Raw genomic sequence first — 20,156 nt, 5'->3', positions numbered from 1 at the left:
GGCAGCTGCTCAAATTCATTCAGTCATATTCTTTAATCAAGACGCACAGGCACACCCATGTTTTCCTTTCCATTTTAGGATCAAAAGCAAGGACGGACCTCCAGAATGCAGGCTACAGCTGAACTCATCATTCAATGCTCCCACCTACACAAACACACACTCACTCTGTCTCTGTCTCTCCCGGCTGCCCCCTGGCTAGCTACCTCATCCCACACAGGGACCCTAATATTCTCCTTCCTATTTCCCCTCCAGAATCCTTGCATGGATCCCCACTGCCTTTCTCTTGGATATCCCCGATGCCCTGAATCTGGCCCATCACCCCCTCCACACTGCACCCAAGTAATGTCTTTCGAGACGCAACCCCGTAGGCAAGTGCCCTGCCAATGGAGCCCCAGCAAGTTCCCTTGCCCCACTGATAACGCCCATGCATCAGAGACTGGCCCACAGCCCAGCCTCTGGTCAAGGTGGGGGGGCCCTCACCAGGCTGACTTCCTGCCTTTGCCCCTGCCCTTCCCAGGATGGAAAATGCTCCTTTGACCCTCCTGGACCAGGAGCCCATTGAGTCTTCAAGACCCATCTCACATGCTGTCACCTCCCCCGGGACTCTCCCTTCAAATCCGCAGGACATCACCGCAAATTCCCGAAGGTGCAGGTGGCCGCCCTGTATGCTTCACAGCACACGCTCACCTCAACAACCTCCATTACTGGGTCCAGTCACCCAGTGCCGCTTCATACACGAACTGTTCGTTGTGGATCTGTGGAACAGGTCCGTATTTCTCTTCTTTTCTTAGGTTAAGAGTATGGACACCACCGCACACTGTGACAACCATAGAAAACCCATATCCCAAGACAAAAACCACACCAAAGCCCCTCAACAGCACATATTCACTAATGTGGTTGGCAGACGTGACACCCACCTCCCAATTTACAGCTAGGCACACGGCCACACTGCAGTGAGGATGGGACCCACGGTTTCTCACACCACCCAGGGACATGGGTAGGGCTTTCCTGACACCTCCCCCCTCCCCGGTGAAACAGAGCAAAGAAAGCTACACTCACCAAGCCCCTTGGGCACAGCATGCAGACACGCCCTCGTATTGCATGTTTGCACGTGCATACACACTGCAGCTCTGCATGTTGGGTCCCCAAGAGATCCCAGCAGGTGTTTCAAAAGCCCTCTCCTGTTCTTTCTCAGCTCAACTGCTGGGAGTGGGGATGAGGGTGCACAGACCCAAGCTGTTCTGTTTAGGTCTCTTGTGCCCCGAGAATGGGCAAGACAGTCCTAAATGGGTGCCCTCCCATAACTGAGAGTTCTCACCCAAAGGCCCCCACCCTCCCCTCTACGCCACCAGCAGGCAACTGTGCCTGCTGCTGCCAGGCTCAACTGTCAGTCAGGACTAGCCTCCTTGGCATAAGACCAGGGCATAGCTACACACTGAATATTTTACCACAATAAAGACATATGCATTCCCTCTGCTTTTCAGATCAACCAGCAATTCTCAATCGTAAGCACTGCCCAATATACAGATGGTTTGTGCTACGAGTTCCCCAGTGAGTCAGCTGTTTAGAAAAAGAACAATTTCCCCCCCACTCTTCAGAGAACCAGTGGCCTGTGTACAAGGTAAGGCTCCGAGTCAGTCAACAAAAGCTTTTTAATACACTCTGGACTTGAAATGCAGAACCTTGAATGCTTTATCAAAAGACTAAAAGATGTTCCCAGCCAAATTTATCTACCTGGCTCTAAGAAAATATCTCAAGCGCTCCTTGGAACTCCCAGAACACATCCCCTCCCCGTCGCAGGTCAGTGACACCCTGCCCCTCCCCTCACAGATCCTCTACGGAGATGGTCCCTCTGGGGTAAGGGAGGTGCTCAGAATGGTGGCTGCAGGCAGTCCTGCAGGGGCTGGGGTTGGACAACTCCAAGAGCTGGGCAGCCCCCGCAGCCTTCCATTCATTGGCAGACCTGCCAGGGAGCTGCCCCGTCCCTTGCCAGGACGTTGCCTGCACGGCAAAGCAGAACACTTTAACTCTACTCACGGCTCTTCCCGTATTTCTCCTGTCCCCAAGTAAGGGCAGCCCTCTTGAGGGCCTGAGGATTCTGACTCTTCAGAATATAGTCCATGATTCTCAAGCTGCCTTCTGTAGCTTTTCCCTCTTGTCCCCCAGCAGGGAAGGCAAAGCCCTCCTCAGGCTGTCTCTAATGGGGCAGGGGACAGAACTCCCAAGTGTACTCTGCTGCCCTTCTACTGGGGACAGAGGGTCCTGCCTCAGCAGGCTCCCCGCCGTGAGCAGAGCCAGGGGCAAAGCAGGAGGCTGTACTGTGATGAGGGTGGAAGAGGAGAGAGGAGAGGAATGAGTGGCCTGCAGGAGGAGGCAGGCAAGGACGGTTCTCTTCCTTCCTGTGCCAGCTGCACAACCATTTAAGCTGGGGGCTGGGGATGCAAGGTGAACCAGCCAGAGCCCTGGCACCAATGAGGGGAGCACAATCCAGTGGGAAAAGACACGAAAACAAAAAAGGACAAAGTGGATTAAGAGCCACATCAGAAGACTGTACACAGATGCATGTGTGGGGATTCAGAGGAGGCAACGACGGAAGCCTTGGGGAGACAGGGATGCTTCCCAGAGGGGGAGGGACAAGCCGGGAGGATGAGCAGGGTTTACTGGTTGCTGGGGAGCACAAGCACAGGAGGGTGAAACAGCAGGCTCGGGGAGGACCTCAGCCCAGGGCGAGTGCAGGGCTCAGAGGCGGGCCCAGGGGGGCGGCGGGACAGACAGCAAGGGAGAAGCCTCAGGGTGGGCACAGTCAGATTTTACACATGGAGTGGGGCTGCAGCCTGGCAGCACGGAGGAAGACGCAAGGTAAGCAAGACAGCTGGGGGGACACAAAGTAGAGAGCAGACCAGCCCTGAAGGCAGGGAAACCCAGTGGGCACGAGCGGAGCGGTCAGGTCTGAACTAAAGGAAGGGGGGTGGAAGGGGATCCTGGAGAGAATGAGACCTGCCCGCCGGGGATCCGGAAGGAGCAGAGAGTGAGTCTGAGTCTCCAGCCTGCACAGGGCAGAGCCCTCCACCAAGAAAAGAAACACGGGGGTGGGGGTGGGCCACGGCCACTAGGACGCCCCACCCCCTGCCAGCTCCAGCCAGTCCTTCCAAGCAGCCCTGGGGGAGTGGCCTTGCTCCATGCCTCAGGAGGCTTCAGCATCCCGATTCAGCACCCCAATCTCACCTGCATCCAAACGTTGTCTGCAGCAAGGTTGTGATTCCCACGCAGAAGAAAATGGTCCCGATGAGCTGGCTGGTGGCCCACTGGTCATACCCCACACACATGGCATCGGCCAGCAGAAAGGGCACGGCGATGGTGCCACTGAAACAGGTCAGGTAGTGCTGTGGACGACAGCAGGTGGTCGGGGAGACAGCAAAGCTTCCTCGTGTTTCTGTCTGATCCTATCTGAACTGAGCCCCCTGTTGTTTTTAAAAAACGGCCCACGGGAAGAATCTCTGGTGTTCTGGATACACTTGCCTACCCCGTGCCAAATCCTCTTTCTTCTTCAGTGTTTCTCCTTTCTATCTTACGGTTCACCTGAATCCAGGACTGCACAGGTGAGGTTTTATTTATGTAACTGACTGGGAATATCTGCTTTGTTCAAATGCTTTTTTAGCATCGATTGCTAAAATCTGAGATCTTTTTTCTCTAATCTGTTGACATGAATTGTGCTTCATGGGACCATTCTTGAAACCCTCGTTAGTCATGCTAGATTTGTCTTCTGGGATGTGATTTGCCAATATTTTATGTGGCATTCTACATCTATATTCTTAAGATAATCAGTCTGCCTTTTTTATTTTTATTTTTTTTAATTCTCTCCAGCCTGTGGATTAAAGTTACACAAACTTCAATGCACAGGGTGTTTCCCATCTTTTTCTAGGGTCTAGCACTGTTTGACTACCATTAGGGAAGGGTTAAGGGTCTGTGGGAGCTGTGGGAACCCTTCAGAAAGTGCCCGTACCCCACTCCTCCTTTGGGGCCCAGCCCCCACTCTTTCAGCCCCTGGCAGGACATTCCTGGCACTCACTGTTCACATCTCTTCCTCCCAGGTCTGTCTGTTCAGGTCCCACTTCTATTCTGCACTCCCTACTTTCTTTCCCAAGTTTCCCGTCTCTGCTCAATGTTTGCCAAAATGGGTTGCCTACAGCCCGACGCTCCACTCTACAACACTATTAGGTGTTCTAGGCGGGGAACACAACGTTCTTGCCCAGGACTTGCAGAGCTGCTCACAAGCTTAAGAGCACTGAGGATCGTCAAGAAAGGCATGACACACGCAGGGTTTCCCGATCCTATTTGACCAGGGAATACTTCTAGAGACATCTGTAATATAAACATTTCCAAAAGTGAGTTTCCTGAACCTGATTCAGGATACTAAGCCCAAGTTAAAGACCACTTAGCTCCTTCGGCTGTGACTCTTCCTTTACTAGACACCTTTCAGTCCAGGTGACCAAGTACTTTGATGCCTATGTGGGAGGTGGGGGCAAGGGTGCGGAGAGTGCTGGGAACTGGACCAAAGCATCAGGTGTCTGCAGGGACAGCCCCACCTCTAAATGACTACACCTGTCTGGGCAATGGGACCAATTTTCTCAGCATCTGAAATACCTCAGGTTGAACAGCTCATTCCAACTTCAGAAAGGAAGAAAGGAAAGTCAAACCTCAGAAGAGAGTCTGGGCTAAAACAACCAAGGCAGATACAGGCCAGGGGGACAGGGGGACAGGGGCCTTCTCCAAAGTCCCCCCTCTAATCCCTAAGAGGGGAAAGGGTACTGAGAGAGGGGAGAAAAATACCGAAGATGCAGGAGCTCTGCATCAGCCTGAGTCACCTCCTGCCTGGGCCCCCCCTTGTCTGGTGGCTTGCCCACTGTGCTCCCACGGCAATCCGCGGCAGACGAAGCCTCTATGACAGCACCGTGTCCCTTCCCGTACAGAGAACACTGGAACCTCCCATGTACGTCCCGGCCAACAGGGCACTTCTCGGTGTCTCCCATGTTTCATGGCAGAACTGACCATGACTGGACTGCATGACTAGGAATGAAGATCAAAACTTCTCTTCCCTCCCTTCCCGCATTCTCCCCTCTTTCTGTATCTCTACGGTCCTTCCTCCTTCCTGCCACGTCACTCATCTTGCTCATTCCTTGAGCATTTTCCTTCCTTTGGGCCCGGGTCAACCTCTTCCTCCTGTTCTTTTTTTCCTTTCACTATTATGAAATGGCTGCTAATGAGTCCCAGTCACCATTCTTAAAAGAGTAATTTAAAGTTGTCCATAAATAAAAATCAAAATTCAATTTTTAAAGAATCCAGACAGACAAGTCGAACGTCTGCTGGTGGTTACATCCTATGGGAACCATCTTACCTGTAACCCCAGAAATATGCACAGGTACCAGGGAGGGACGTCTTCTATGGTATAAATCATGTCCGATCTCTGGGGGTCTAGACTGCCAGTGCTATCCAAAGTTTCGGCAAGAGAGCTCTGTGAGTGACAGGGAGAAAAGGAATTGTTTAATAAAAGCGAGGACCAATAATAAACTCCACTCGATATACGCCACTGTTACAGAAAAACAACTTTATAAAGTGGTGGCCAGTCTCTTGTAAAAATAAGCCTTGGCTGCCTTTGATGCAATGTTCAACACACACAGTGAGACAATCTGTCCTCAGAGTTTGGGGGCTCAGTATCCCTTATCATTGACTCATCCCCAAGAGCACCCAGCTTGCTCAGTTTCTCTCCATGCCTGGGGAACCCCTATGTAGAGAGTGATGCTCCCAGGTTGAGCCCACAAAGTGATACCTTGGCATGAGTAGTCCTTGAGTGGTGCCCCAAAGGAAAAAACGTTATAAAATGCTAACCACTTTCAAACAGAGAGCACTAATCTGACCCTTCTACTCTATCCCATCTCTGCAAGGAGAAAGATCTTTGTACTTTAAAAAAAAAAAAGTCCTACACCTTCCTATCAAAACACTTCTGCTTAGACACATGGTGAGTGAAAAGAGCAAAATTCAAAAGGACAGATATGAGGATTCCAATTTTGTTTAAAAACAGACTAAAGATATATTTATAGTTTAGGGGACCAGTGGGGTTTTTTTTTCCTCCCTTCTCTTCCCTCCCCCCACCATTACTACAGACTTTTAAAAATATTAAGTGTTGCATGCTTTTTGAGCCAAAATCTTCACAAAGACTGGACACTTTAGGTTTCAGTTTAGATATTTTCAGTCAATGTCTGCATTACTTCTCAGCTAAACAGAATACTCAAGGTAACCTCAAGTTCTCCCACATACCCTCAAAACTGCTCTGGGTTCTAAAACTCTATGAACAATTTCTTAGAATCCAAGATGGGCATTTTTTTTTTTAAGTCTTTCGTAACTTAAAAAAGTGCCTAACAGGAAACAAAAGTCAAAGATGTTCCACAAAAAAGGGTGATGACCTTCTGACTATATCTAGCCCGACTTGTGCCCTCTTGTCCATGGATATGGTCCGCAGAAAGACACTGACTCCCTGTTTGTCAATCGATTTCCCGTGCAGAGGCAGACGGGGGGTTTGGGGGGCCAAATACCCTTGAACAAAAGAAGTGGTACAATTCAGCCTCACCTTTCAAAGCCTAAAGGTAAATAAATGTCTGATGTAAGTTGACATCTGAACTAATCCAAACAAGAACTGAGGGTGACCTTTCAGAGAATTTTGTCTTCCATTCTAAACAACGGATATTGGCAGATTTGCATTCAGAGTTAAAATGGATTGCATATGCCTTTTAAAAATCTGTTGGTAGGGGTGGTAGAGAAAGCACATGTGTGTGAAAAGTGTGGTATGTGCTAATGTGCAGAAAAGGATTAACTCAGCAGGCCTGGGTTGTCCAAGCCCCCACACATTTCAAAAAATGGCTTGGTCCTTGCCTGGCAATTGGTAGACAACCTGTGAATCCTTGGAATAGCCTGTTCTTTTTTTTTTTTTTTTTTAATTTTTTTTTTTTTTTAATTTGTTTATTTGAGAGAAATAGGAAGGGGGAGAGAAAGCAAGCAAGCAAGCAAGCAGGGAAGAGCGCAGGGGGGAGGGAGAGCATGGAGTGGAGCCCGACTCGGGGCTCGATCACAGGACCCTGAGATCATGACCTGAACGGAAACCAAGAGTCAGATGTTCAGCTGACTGAGCCACCCAGGTGCCCCACGGAATATCCTGCTCTTAAGAATGTGTCTAGGTGGGGCGCCTGGGTGGCTCAGTCGTTAGGCATCTGCCTTCGGCTCAGGTCATGATCCCAGGGTCCTGGGATCGAGTCCTGCATTGGGCTCCCTGCTCAGCGGGAGGCCTATTTCTCCCACTCCCACTCCCCCTGCTTGTGTTCCCTCTCTCGCTGTCTCTCTCTGTCAAATAAATAAATAAAATCTTTAAAAAAAGAAAAAGAAGTGTGTTTAGGGGCGCCTGGGTGGCTCAGTCAGTTGAGCATCCGACTCTTGGTTTCAGTTCAGGTCACGATCTCATGGGTTGTGGGATTTGCCCTGCACTGGGCTTCAGGCTTAGCACCGAATCTGCTTGAGATTCTCTCTCCCTCTCCCTCTACCCCCTCCACTCACACATAATCTCTCTCTTAAATGAATCTTCAAAAAAAATAAGCTTTTAAAAGTCAGAATAGAACAAGGAAAACATAATATAGGAATTGAAGAAATAAAAAAATTTCCAAGAACTATCCCATGTTTGCAAATTAGAAAGACCCACCAACTACTCAATTAATTAATTAAAAACTATTCAGATATTTTGGAAGGCAGCCATGATACCAATGTTGCTCAGACTCGGGTATTTTGAAAACTCAATAAAACAATCAACTGTATTAAGAAAGACTTTAGGGCGCCTGGGTGGCTCAGTTGGTTAAGCGTCTACCTTCAGCTCAGGTCATGATCCAGGGGTCCTGGGATGGAGTCCCACATCAGGCTCCCTCCTCAGCAGAGAGCCTGCTTCTCTGCCCCCTGTTCCACTTGTGCTCTCTCTTGCAATCTCTGTCTCTCTCAAATATTTTTTTCAAAAAAAGACCTTAAAACAAATTTAAGAACAAAGGGAAATAAAACATGTTGACAGAATCTGGACAGAATTTTTTTTTTAAAGGAATAAGAAGTGGAAGTGGTAAGAGCACAAGAGAAAACAGACATGAATAACAGAGTAAGGGGCACAGGCTGGAAGTGGAAAAAAAAAAAGAAATCAAACAATGTAAGAGAGGGGCACCTGGGTGGCTCAGTCATTAGGTATCTGCCTTCGGCTCAGGTCATGATCTCAGGGTTCTGGGATCGAGCCCCTCATCAGGCTCTCTGCTCGGCGGGAGGCCTGCTTCTCCCACTCCCACTCCCCCTGCTTGTGTTCCCTCTCTCACTGTGTCTCTGTCAAATAAATAAATAAAATCTTAAAAAAAAAAATGTAAGAGAAAAAAAGATTAGAGAGAAATGATAGCTGAAGAAGGCAGGCAAAGGAGATCCAAAATATGTCTCATTAGAGCCCTCAAATAAGAAAACAGAAAGACTAGACTGAAACAACAACAAAAAAAATAGAATTCAAGACAGCTTTCCTAAAGTAAAAGGATTTTTCATGCTAAATACTCCAGGTGACAGAAAACACTGGCCCAGAATGGTCAACATCAAAACATATCTAAGTAAAGTTACTGAATATCAAAAATAAAGAATCCAAAAAACAGGCAAAAAGATCAAGATGCTGATAAAAAGAAGAAAACAAGACTGGCCTGATTCCTTCACAGCCACAATCAATACCAAAGAATCAAAGAGTAGCAACAATAAGGTAGGACTCAATTATTCTCTTATCTTTGTACTACACAATTTTCCAAACATATACAAAGGTGGAAATACGGAATGCCCACCTCATACCTCTCTCCAGCTTCAAAAATTACCAATGCTGTATTTTTGTCTAATCTATTCCAAGGGAACTTCCTTTTTCAAGAACTGCCGGTACCTTAATTTTAAAGAGAATCCACAAGGATTCAAAGTTTAAAAAGGTCTTTAATTTTAAAAATAAATCTCAATATTATGAAAATAAGTTTATCTTCTATTTAACAAACTTGGTGACAGTTGCAACTGCACAGCTGTTGAAACAATGGGCAGCAAACGACCCCAGTGCCAAGCCAGGTGGGAGGGATATGCCAAGTGGGTACACATTATAACTAGTTCACTTGTGACTATTTTCACATTTTGGCAATCTCTGCTTCCTAAAAACCTTGTGCTATTTTACATTCCCCTGTCCTCTGTGCAAGGGCCCTGGGAAGTTACATGTTGTAATAACCCCATTTTACAGATGAGGAGGTAGAGACTCTGAAGGGCTGAGTGAGTTGCCCAGGAGTTGGACAGGCTGTCCACAAAGGCTGCATTTGCCACCATGTTACACGGCCTCCCAGAAGGACAGGGTCGCTGTTTAGAAATTACCAGAAACAACTGACTTTCTGAAACTGTGATTAATAGTGATTTGCCCAATACCACTGCAACCACTTCACATGCTCCTGTAAACACATTTTGCGGGGAATCTGTAAAGCAACAAAATGCTGATATTTGAATGGGAACATCTAAACCATTTACTTGCAGTTACTTCATTCTTGTTCTAAATACCCTCACTATAAACAAAGTTCAAGTCCTTCAACATCCCTCATAGAAGAATCCCAGTAATAACGAGGTCAAGTTCAGAACATACTGGGCATGGGTCCCAATGCTATCTTACAGATTCATGGTTTTGTGATTCAAGGCATTATCCTTCAGGTCCTTTCAGGAATAAATCCCTTTGAGCACATTCCAAGATGGGTATCTTGTAGCTAACACCGTATTAACCTGCATTTACCATAAGGAGCTCAAAAGTATTAAGAGACACCAGAAGTCAAGTCTTGTATAAAATACGTGAATATATGACAACTAATTGCTCACTCTAATTAGGAAAACAAACATGAATATGGAGATCACATGGGGTGATCTCTCTGGCCCCCACTCCTCCTGTCTCTCCTGCAAGGTCCCAGTGTTAGTTAATTCACGATGAAGTGTTCAGACACAGCCTTTCCATGCCCTCGAAGAGGCAAGATCCCAAAGGGCAGCACCCTCTGAAGTTTTGTTTGCACAAATTCAAGACAGCAGGGGACCTAAATTTCATCTTCTTTTTCTCTAAAACAGGAATAGTGGTAGCACCTTTCTAACTGGGTTGTGGTGAGAGCTAAATGTGACCTGTTGCTTGAATCACAGAGCCCAAGGTCTGGACCATTAGCACCGTTCAACACATGGTAGCTGTTCTCCCAAAACCTGTCATTTCATAAAATAAGAAAAGCAGCCAGCGAAACAGGAAGATATCCTATCTCACTAGTATTCAAGGAAATACTAATGTATCAAAGTTTAGACAGTGAAAAAGATTTTCAAACAGGCAAATAAATGTCTAGCATAAATGTGCTAAATATTTTTTTCTGCCCACAGTTCACTAGCACCAGTAGAAGGTACTGTTAGAGATGTTAAAAAGCCCTGAATATTAATGCTTTTTGCTATTCATTTCAAAAGATGACCATCATTTCCTAGATAATGGAGGAGGAAGTCCAAAATCATGACAGCTTATACCCTGGAAACTCAGACTAAGGGCCCAGTACACGAAAATTGGATACAGCCTAACGAGTCTGTGAATTCAGAAGCACTCTGCTACAAGATGTATCACTTGGATGCTGAGACCCAAGCAGGCCAGGTGGTGGCTCCCTGCCCAGATCCTGCTCTGTGGCCTGTGTCTCCGCGGCTGATGTAGGCATCAGTCAACATGTCAACAGTGCCTACTTGAATTCTTGCACTCTGAGGAGCACCTTAGAATCCAAGACCACAGGAATTTTAACATCTCAGCATGAACTTAATTAGCCTCCATAAGATTTATAATAGCTTGACGAAATTTATAATAGCTTGACCAAAAAGCAATATTGGTCAAGATAGCCAAAAATGGAAAAAAGAAACTACACAGACACAAAAATTTGATTTTTCCAGAATTTCAATATAATCTCCTTTTTATCATTTTAGTGATTACACTGTAAACTTATGGTGTTAATACCCAACCTGGGTACTATATTTGCATGTATCAACTTTCTAGTGGTCTGTTTCTAGAATATTAAGTGAACACTATCTAGAATATTAAGTGTACACTATCTAAAGTACAATCCAGGGGCACCTGGCTGGCTCAGTCAGTAGAGCATGCACCTCTTGATCTCAGGGTTGTGAGTTCAAGCCCCACAGTAGGTGTAGAGCTTACCTTAAAAAAGTACAATACAGTTCTAGAATATAATGCTTCATTATAGAAACTGATTAAATTAGTAAATTTTCACAGTGAAAATAAAAAATGTGCTTTAAAAGTCTACCAAATTAGGGTGGCCTGGGTGGTTCAGTCTTTTACGCATCTGACTCTTGATTTCAGCTCAGGTCATGATCTCGGGATCGTGGGATCGAGCCCTGAGTCAGGCTCCGCACTGGGCGTGGAGCCTGCTTAAGATCCTCTCTCTCCCTCTCCCTCCACCCCGCCCTCCTCTCTCTAAAAATATAAAAAATAAAAAAATAAGAGTCTACAAAGTAAAATCAAATGAAATTGAGACGTCTTAGAGCTGCCATGCAATCTGAAAATACCCTATAGTCAAACTTTTCATGTATTAAGCACAGTGACCGACCCAAAGTAAAAAAAGAAATCAAGACATCTGGATCCTCTTTGGGCAGGCCTCTCCTGGCCTCCATGAATAAGGTCACACAGACTGACCTCAAGGAGACGGGATGAGGCAAAAAAAAAAAAAAGATCCTCCCCGCCTCAGCATGTGATTTCCATCACTCTGTTCATTGTCATAGTCTACACTGGCTTCTCTTATTCTCTTTTACCGCAACGGGGTCTGTACCAGGCACGATACTAACTTTTTTTAAAAGATTTTATTTATTTATTTGAGAGAGTGAGAGAGAGAGAGAGAGAGAGCACGAGAGTGGGGTGAGGGACAGAGGGAGAAGGAGACTCCCTGCTGAGCAGAGAGCCCGATGTGGGACTTGATCCCTGGACTCCAGGATCATGACCTGAGCTGAACGTTTAACGTTTAACGGTTTAACCAACTGAGCCACCCAGGCGCCCCAGGCACGAAACTAATAACCACCTATGTTACTATTTCATTTAATCCTAACAAACTGAACAGACACATGCTGACATTTTTATTCCCATTTTGGTGATGAGGCACCTGATACCCAGAGAGCTTAAGTAACCCTCTTGGGGGAGCCTGGGTGGCTCAGTTGGTTGAGCGACTGCCTTCGGCTCAGGTCATGATCCTGGAGTCCCGCATCGGGCTCCCTGCTCGGCGGGGAGTCTGCTTCTCCCTCTGACCCTCCTCCCTCTCATGCTCTCTGTCTCTCATTCTCTCTGTCTCAAATAAATAAATAAAATCTTAAAAAAAAAAAAAAAAGTAACCCTCTTGGGATCTGGGTCATATTAGCATGCAGACCTGAGTCCAGACTCACATTCTGAACCACCTCCCTCAGCATCCTGGATGAGGCCTTTAAAAATAAGGACTGATATGGGTCTCACCTTAACTGCCATCAAGACAATTACCAATTAAGCCACTTCCACTCCTCCTCATCCCTTCTATTTCCATTATGAAGAGAACACACCCACTCGGAAGGGTAGAGATGAACCCCCAGGAAGGACAGCCACGCCCTGTACCGGGCCTAGGACACAGGGAGGAGGCTGGGGCACGGGGGGTACCTTTTCTGCGATGCCATTCTCCGTCGTGTAGATTGCCATGAGCTCCGTGTCTTCATTGTCCTGTTCACCGCTGGACGTGGCACCTCCATTTATCACCACCTGCAGAAAAACACTTCACTTATAGGTTGTTTCACCGCACACTGCTGTCATTTCATAAAATGGAATGGAAACATTCTCCTCAGACGCCTTTTGTAATGCTCGTAACAGACACCAGCTGTGTGTTTTTTGCCTACCAAATCAGCCAAGTTTCGAGTTTTCTTAAAGGAAACTCCGGACAAGTGTGCACTGCATCAGCGACCGTGTGTCTCTGACGGGGGGAGAGAAACGCCCCGCGGGTCCCACAGGCGGAGGCCGGAAGGAGCACCCACAGAAAGCCCGGGGAGCGGGGACCGCAACGCCCTCCGAGGCTAAGAGAGGCGTAGCTGCTTCTCTGGGCGGCGGGAAGCATCCTGAGCTGCCTTGGTCAAGATCCCTTCCCAAGTCACCGCGTGATGACGATTCTGAGTGGCGTCCCCCGGAGATGCAACTCGCGCACTGCTGATCACCTAACGTGCTGACGTGCTGACGTTTCTCACCGTGGTTACTATGCAAACCAGCCTGCCGGCGCAGGCGCAGACAGGAGGTAACGTGTGGCACTGGACAGTGTGGGGGCTCTTCCTGCTGACAAAATCTAGCTTCTGGGCCCTCAAAGTAAGGACCAGAATTCATCACCACCCCTCATGCCTGCCCTGGTGAGGCACATGGAGTGATCTTAGGTCCTGGAAGCCTGTAGCAAGAATCAAAATATTTTTACTCTTGTAGTCAAATGGCTCCATTTCTAGGAATTCATCTTGAAAAATTAATCCTGAAAAATAACTATGCATGAATAGCAGCACAACTATATTTTTAAAATACAGAGAAAAAAAGACAAAGTACATAAAAAGTTTAGCATCTGGTATTGTAAAGTATACTAAAGAGAAGTAAAAGATGAGTGACAGAGTAAGAGATGGTCGAGCGCAAGGTCTATAGCCCACAAAGGTCAGTATCAGTAGTTGGTAAAGAATACCTGCAAATCAATAAAACAATCCACAGGAAATGGGCAAATGACAGGAGGCTACAACTCACAGGAAAAAATTTAAATATCTAAAAACATGATTAGCTGTCCAACCTCATTTAAAATTACAGAAATAAAAATTTTCATTTTTTAACATAAATTAGGGGGATATTTCAAAAGATGAATCTAGTGTTGACCAGGGTGTGCGGAAAAAGCTACTCTGAGTTATCAGAGAGATTACATTCTTGGTGGACTGGCCTTTGTGGAAGGTAATTTAGCACCAGAAAACAGGCATTTTTTGGATCCACCAATTGCACTCACAGAAACTTATCCTCCAGAAATATCCATGCAAATGGTATGTGCATTCAAGACTGATGACTGATATTTAAAATGCTGAATCTCTGGAAACAACCTAAATGTTCATCCAAAAAAAAAAAAAGACATTACAACCAATGGGGAAAAATAAAGATGAACATTGTGAGATATATCCATTTCAAATATAATGCTATTGAAAAGAATTAAAAAAGAAAAAATAAAACTAACGTACTGACAAGGAAAGAACTCCAAAAAATACTGTTTCTTAAAAAAGTCACAAAACAGTAAGCCTAGAATTATCCTAATTAGGCTTAAAAAAAATCTTAATAACCTCTCTGTCTTAAACACTTGGGAAAGGATGCAGAAAGGCCCCAAACCAAAAACAGGAAGGCTACCCTACGGACAAGGAGTAATGATGGGCACACCTTTCATTTTTACTCCCAATCCTTCTTTAACATTGAGGTCTTTTATAATCGGCATGTATTTTTGTGTTATTTGTATGCTGCTTTTTTTAAAGGAACAATAAAAAAGATGTCCACCAAAATATTAATCGTGGTTGTCTTTAATCAGTGGGGCCATTTTCACCTTTTTCCCTTTATATATTTTGGAATTTCCTATAATGAGGACAACTGCTTTTTATAATGGGGAAGAAATTATGAAGACTAAAGATCTAATAAGCAGGATAGCTTAGATTGAGGAGGTCCAAAGACATTTCAATCCCTTCTTTTTTAAACAGTTGAAGAAATCAGGCAGTGAAAAATTAAACTTCTTATACAGATTAATAACCCAAGTATGAGGCTACTTTAAAGAATGCCAGAAATCTGCACTAACTAGTACATAATTTTTACAGGGCAGCGTTTTCTTATGGCACTTCAAATATTTATTTCTAGAACTACCTCTTAAGTCACAAGATGGGTTTTTACACAAGCTATCTAGGTTTGGGACATTTGTTTGCCCGTAAAACCAGCTGCCAGCAAGATATACCTTCCCAGCCAAGTTCAAGTCCACAACAGGAAACTCTAACTATCAGAGCCACGCTCCAAGTCCTATCATAGCAGTGCTCAGCCCACAGAGATGCCAAGACGTACACACACTCAGGATGAACTCTCTTACAACAACAACGCTCAGTTACTAAGTCATCAAAGAAACCCAGATCTGATTCAAAGTCCTATCCTGACTAAAAACCCCCTTCATCTGCACTCATGGCCAAATGAACAACTTCTCCGTGGGGACGGGGCTTCCTTCAGGGGGATGAAAAGGTTTTAGAATCAGGCAGCGGTGATGGGTGCACAACACTGTGAACGTGTGAAATGTCTCTGAATCGTTCACTTTAAAATGGATAATTTTGTTAACCATTTGTGTGAATTTCACCTCAATGATTTTTTTAAATTCATATACCCGCACCAAACAGGAGATTTGGGCAGGATTTATCAATCTCCATGCCTTTTCGGACTTATTCCACACACACACTCACAATAAGTACCATAAGATGCACATGCTTCCCAGCCTAGGCAAAGGCTCAATATTCATTCGATGAACTGTCTGAGCACCTGCTGTGCCCAGGCCATGGAGATGCAGTCCTGCCCCCCCCCACCCCCGCCCAAGGAGCGCCACCTGGAGCAGGTGCCGGGCTCAGGAATTCTGACTGGACACAAGGCCCCCAGCAGGGAGCCATGAAGCAGTGGCAAGCACAGGCGGGCCACGACCGGACGTGCCCTGTGGATGGCCGCTCTGCCGGCAATGGGACTGGAAGGGCGAGGTGCGGTAAAGGGCATGGTGACAGGAACAGAGGCAGGCAGACCAGTATGTGGCTGCTGCCGGGCACTAGAGACAGTGGCCTTGGCCAAGGTATGAACAGTGCAGTGCTCTGGGAAAGGTAGTGTGGTTCAGGAGAGAGCAAGGATGTGGCCCTAATGCCCCTGGAGACTGCCCGGATGGGAGCAGAGCCTCGCAGCTGCTTGGGGTGGGCACCCGGCAGACACCACCGCAGTCTGACGGGCAACACGCTAGCCCTGCCCTGAATGCCGGGGCAGGGGGAAAGCGTCCAGGCCACTGTCCAGTTCAATCGCCTGGGCCCTGGGCAGATGTGGGTCCCAGCCCCAAAGAGACTGGTGCAGGGACGGGCAGTGAAACAAATTGGTACAAGAGCAGTGTTTGCAAGCCGATCCAAAAGGTGTTTGTTTCCTAGAAACCACATAGGACGCTTACTTCCCCAGGCCAGCGTTGGATGTTTATTTAACTATAAAGATGACTGACCTAAATCACCTAACCATGATTTCTAACATATTTCCACAGGTCAAGCCATCCCCGGGGACCTCGGAGCCCACCTTCCATCCCCATCAGCCTCCTGTTCCAGAGCTGCACTGCTGCCCTCCACCTGGGCCACCCTCATCCCCAAGGGGAGAACATGTCCTGTCCCACCACGTCCTGGAAGGCAGGGGGTTCTGGAGCAAGCAGCAGGTGAACCAAGTTTCTACTGAAGGGAGAGGGGGATCTGGCACCGGAGAGAGGCAAAGGCGACAGGAGGTGGGGATGCCCACCAGGGCGCCCGTCTGACCCGTGGCCTCCCCTGTGAGTGCGTGCAGGAAATGACCAAACATGACTGGAAAAATAAAACACTGGTTTGTTTTACTAATGTTTCCTTTGGTTTATTAAATTAGCTATTCTGATGATTTAGGATTTTTTTCAAATGTGAAATTTAAAAAAATCAAATGTTAAAATCCGTTCTTCAGGAAAGGCACAGACTTTTTTTTTAAGAGAAAGAGATTAAAAAAAAACGTTCCTGATACTATCAAAGCTTCACATTTTTGAATCTCTAAATATTATTTCAACTGGGAAATAAAACACGAGTTGGAAAGCTTCTTAAACTTAATAAAACAGGTTTTCTTTTGTGTTATTAATAGCATGGCCGCTAACAACTGGATCTTGGCATCTTTCATCTTAGGAAACTGATCTAGTTTTTATTTAAAAAAAAACAAAAAACAAAACCAGCAGATTACTTTTGGGAACAAGATGTCCTTTCTGCCCCCCCCCCCCAAACAATTTGAAACCAGATTTGATGGCTTTAAATTTTTCCGCTAAACCAATATTGTATAATCACTCCATCAGCTGTGAATCAAGCAGGTTTTCTCTGCCTACATTTGTCCAGCTGATGGCTTGTTCCCAATATGCAAGGCTAATATGGTCTCTGTGTGGAAAAGTATGTCTATTGCTCCGTAAACATGTCTTTCTTACTCAAGTGTTTTATTTCTAGTAGACAAAGGCAATAATGCTACCGTACTTGTTTCTAAATAGTAATCCTGAGATGGCCAAATGTACGGGAAGCAGGAGAGACAGGCCGACAGCAGAGGAGTGCCATGCCGAGGGCCAGTGTCACGGCAACGCCCATTTAAACTGACAGCGAACAAGCCTGTTACTCACACAGAAGCTGCAGTGAACGGCAGCTGTGGACACCTGCAAGCGGAAGGGTAAAGGGACCTGGGAAACCTTGTGCCTCTGATCAGAGGTTCAGAACCCAATCTATCGCCTATTTGGGGTATGGTATAAAGCACCCACCACTATCATGTGTCCAGTAGCTAAGTGAGCCGTTTTCTACTTACTCACTTTCAAAGTAAAAATGAAGTACCCCAAATTAATTGTTTTCTATTCTTTTAGTAAGAAGGTAACAATATTCTTACCCTCTTACACACACACACACACACACACACACACACGTGATTATTCCTCTAGTATCCATATCTATAATTAAAATGTGTTTAAAGAAGGTATCGGGGAGCCTGTGTGACTCAATCAGTTAGGCTTCCGACCCTTGATTTTGGCTGGGGTCATGATCTCAAAGTCATGGGATCAAGCTCCACATCGGGCTCCACGCTGGTAATGGAACCTGCTTGGGATTACCTCTCTTGCCCCCTCTGCCTCTGCCCCCCCCACCCCCTGGCTCACGGCCCTTGCACTCTCTAAAATTTAAAAAAAAAAAGAATAAAGGTATCAAGATTAGTGTTTCTCAGCCTTTAACCCAAACCCCTTTTAAAAGAACGTAAAAATCTCCCAACTACTTTCAATATTATTTGAAATTTCAAAAATAACTACCATGAAAAATAAACCAAAGTATTATACAACATACCCTAAACCTCCAGAGCTTGTCGGTCTTAGGTTACGATACTCCAAAAGATGTAGTTGATAGAACACTAGCAACCCTGAAGTTGTCTGAGGCAGCAAGTCCCTAACCCTGTTTTCACTGCTTCCTCAAATATGGCAGCCCCCACGATACTCTTCAACGACCAATGCTGCAGCCTCCTTCACTTGCACTGCCCAGCCAGGCTTCTTAGGGCAGCCTCTTCACTTCCTCAGCCGTCTCCTGAGGCCACCTGGGATACAGCAGCCAAAGTACCCTGGGAGTTCCAGGTACCATCCCCCTCATCCCCCAGCATGACTTGCCCTTTGAGAGGAGCCAGAGGTACCTCACCTCTCCCCAGTTCCAGCCCCTATCCTGAAGCACTGGGTGGGCCGATGTGTCTGTCGGTGGCCCACAAAGAAAACCTCCTGTGCTCCTCCTCCCACACATCCCATGACGATGGTGATGGGGATGGCTGATGTTTTCGGGCCACAGATTCACACCAATACTGGCATTTGTCTCCTTTCAGATCCCGTCTGCCCATCTGCTGATCTCTGGTTTAAGGAACACAGTGGAGATGCAGGAGCTAAGTGGAGCATTTATTCACTGCCTACCATGTACGTGATCTGATGTCGATACGCACGATCTCATTTACTTCTCAAACATCCCAGATACAGACAAGGAGGCTGTGGCTACCAGTACTGACAGGTACAGCCCAGGCTGGAGTGCTGTCGGCTCTCCCTCCATACCCTCAAACTGCTACCTGACCAGGGATTTTCTCTACAACAGTAACTTCTAATACGTCTGTGGCATCTCTGATCCTTGGTACAGCTCAACATAAGTAAAGGGGTTGGGGTGGGGAAGGCAGATATTCACAAAGAATATGAATGGCCAAGGAACACAGGAAAAAAAGTATTCCGCCTCATTAAAATTCAAAACTAGTATGCTTTGCAATAAGGTTAACATACATTAGGCTAACATCTACTCTGGCAAACACTGAGAAACAACCCAAGATCCTGATGAAAGTGCAGAAGTCAGATCCACAATTTGCTATTGTGTCACAATCACAAATTACGTTTTCAATGGCATCAATATGCCAGGATAGAATATGAAGCTAAAGGGCTTTTTAAAGCAGTGTGTGTTGTGTGTATGTATCAGAATTTTATAAAAGATCTCCCAAATATTTGTTTCAAATCTCCAGAAAGAAATATACCAAAATAGCATACTGTTTTTCTGCTGATGGGATTCTAAATGATTTGTTTTTCCCCTCATTACATCATTCCATAGTTTCTAAATTTCCCACAGTGAACATATTTCTCTTGTAAAGAACTTATACAAATAGTGAAACAATGACAGAAAAGGAACCTAAATGAACTATAAGAAACATCAAGGAAAAGAACACATTGGTTTTCTTGCTACTCTCGTTTTATTCCAACACCACATTTGTACCATGAAGCCTGGGGAGAAACACGGGTGCTTTAGAAGACGTAAAATTAAAGGGGCTGGGGGAACAAACACCGGGTAATGAGTACCACGCAACTGCCCATAGCCGATCTTCCTCAAGTCCTGTATCAAATCCTAACAGGAAATGAGCTTTTTCTCCATCAAAATTATGGACTTAGATTATGGTAAAGAAATCCATCTGAAATCCCTTACCTCTAACTGTTAAAATTAGGGATCCTGCCTACCTAGCTTACATAAACACAGGTTAGGAGTGAAAAGAGAATTTAGAGGGAGGGGGTTTCAGGAGGTGTAAATGCCTACAAGAAAAAGAAATCTTAATTAGTCTAGGAATGCAAAAGACACAGGGAAGAATGACAGACAGGGAAAGGAACGTGGCTGGGAGGCAGGGAGACCAAAGACCCAGGCTGACACAGGATCCAAAGAACGCAGCGGCCCCAGGGATGGCGCTGATGCGGTGGGGGGGGGGGGGGGGGGGG

At 46.0% G+C, this 20,156-nt stretch overlaps 1 protein-coding gene across 1 annotated transcript in view; it reads right to left on the bottom strand.

The window, feature by feature from the left end:
- SLC23A2 (solute carrier family 23 member 2) overlaps window positions 1–20,156 on the bottom strand; it is a 71,856-nt gene that overhangs the window by 41,741 nt on the left and 9,959 nt on the right. Inside the window, exons 2-4 of the mRNA XM_021688904.2 lie at window positions 12,755–12,853; window positions 5,396–5,512; window positions 3,226–3,383 (exon numbers count right to left, since the gene is read on the bottom strand). Of these exons, the coding sequence (XP_021544579.1) occupies window positions 3,226–3,383; window positions 5,396–5,512; window positions 12,755–12,853 (374 nt within the window). The remainder of the gene's footprint in view (window positions 1–3,225; window positions 3,384–5,395; window positions 5,513–12,754; window positions 12,854–20,156) is intronic.

This window comes from Neomonachus schauinslandi, chromosome 10 (assembly GCF_002201575.2).
Source record: "Neomonachus schauinslandi chromosome 10, ASM220157v2, whole genome shotgun sequence".
NCBI classification, from domain to species: Eukaryota; Metazoa; Chordata; class Mammalia; order Carnivora; family Phocidae; genus Neomonachus; species Neomonachus schauinslandi.
This window is presented reverse-complemented; position numbering and strand designations above follow the sequence as displayed.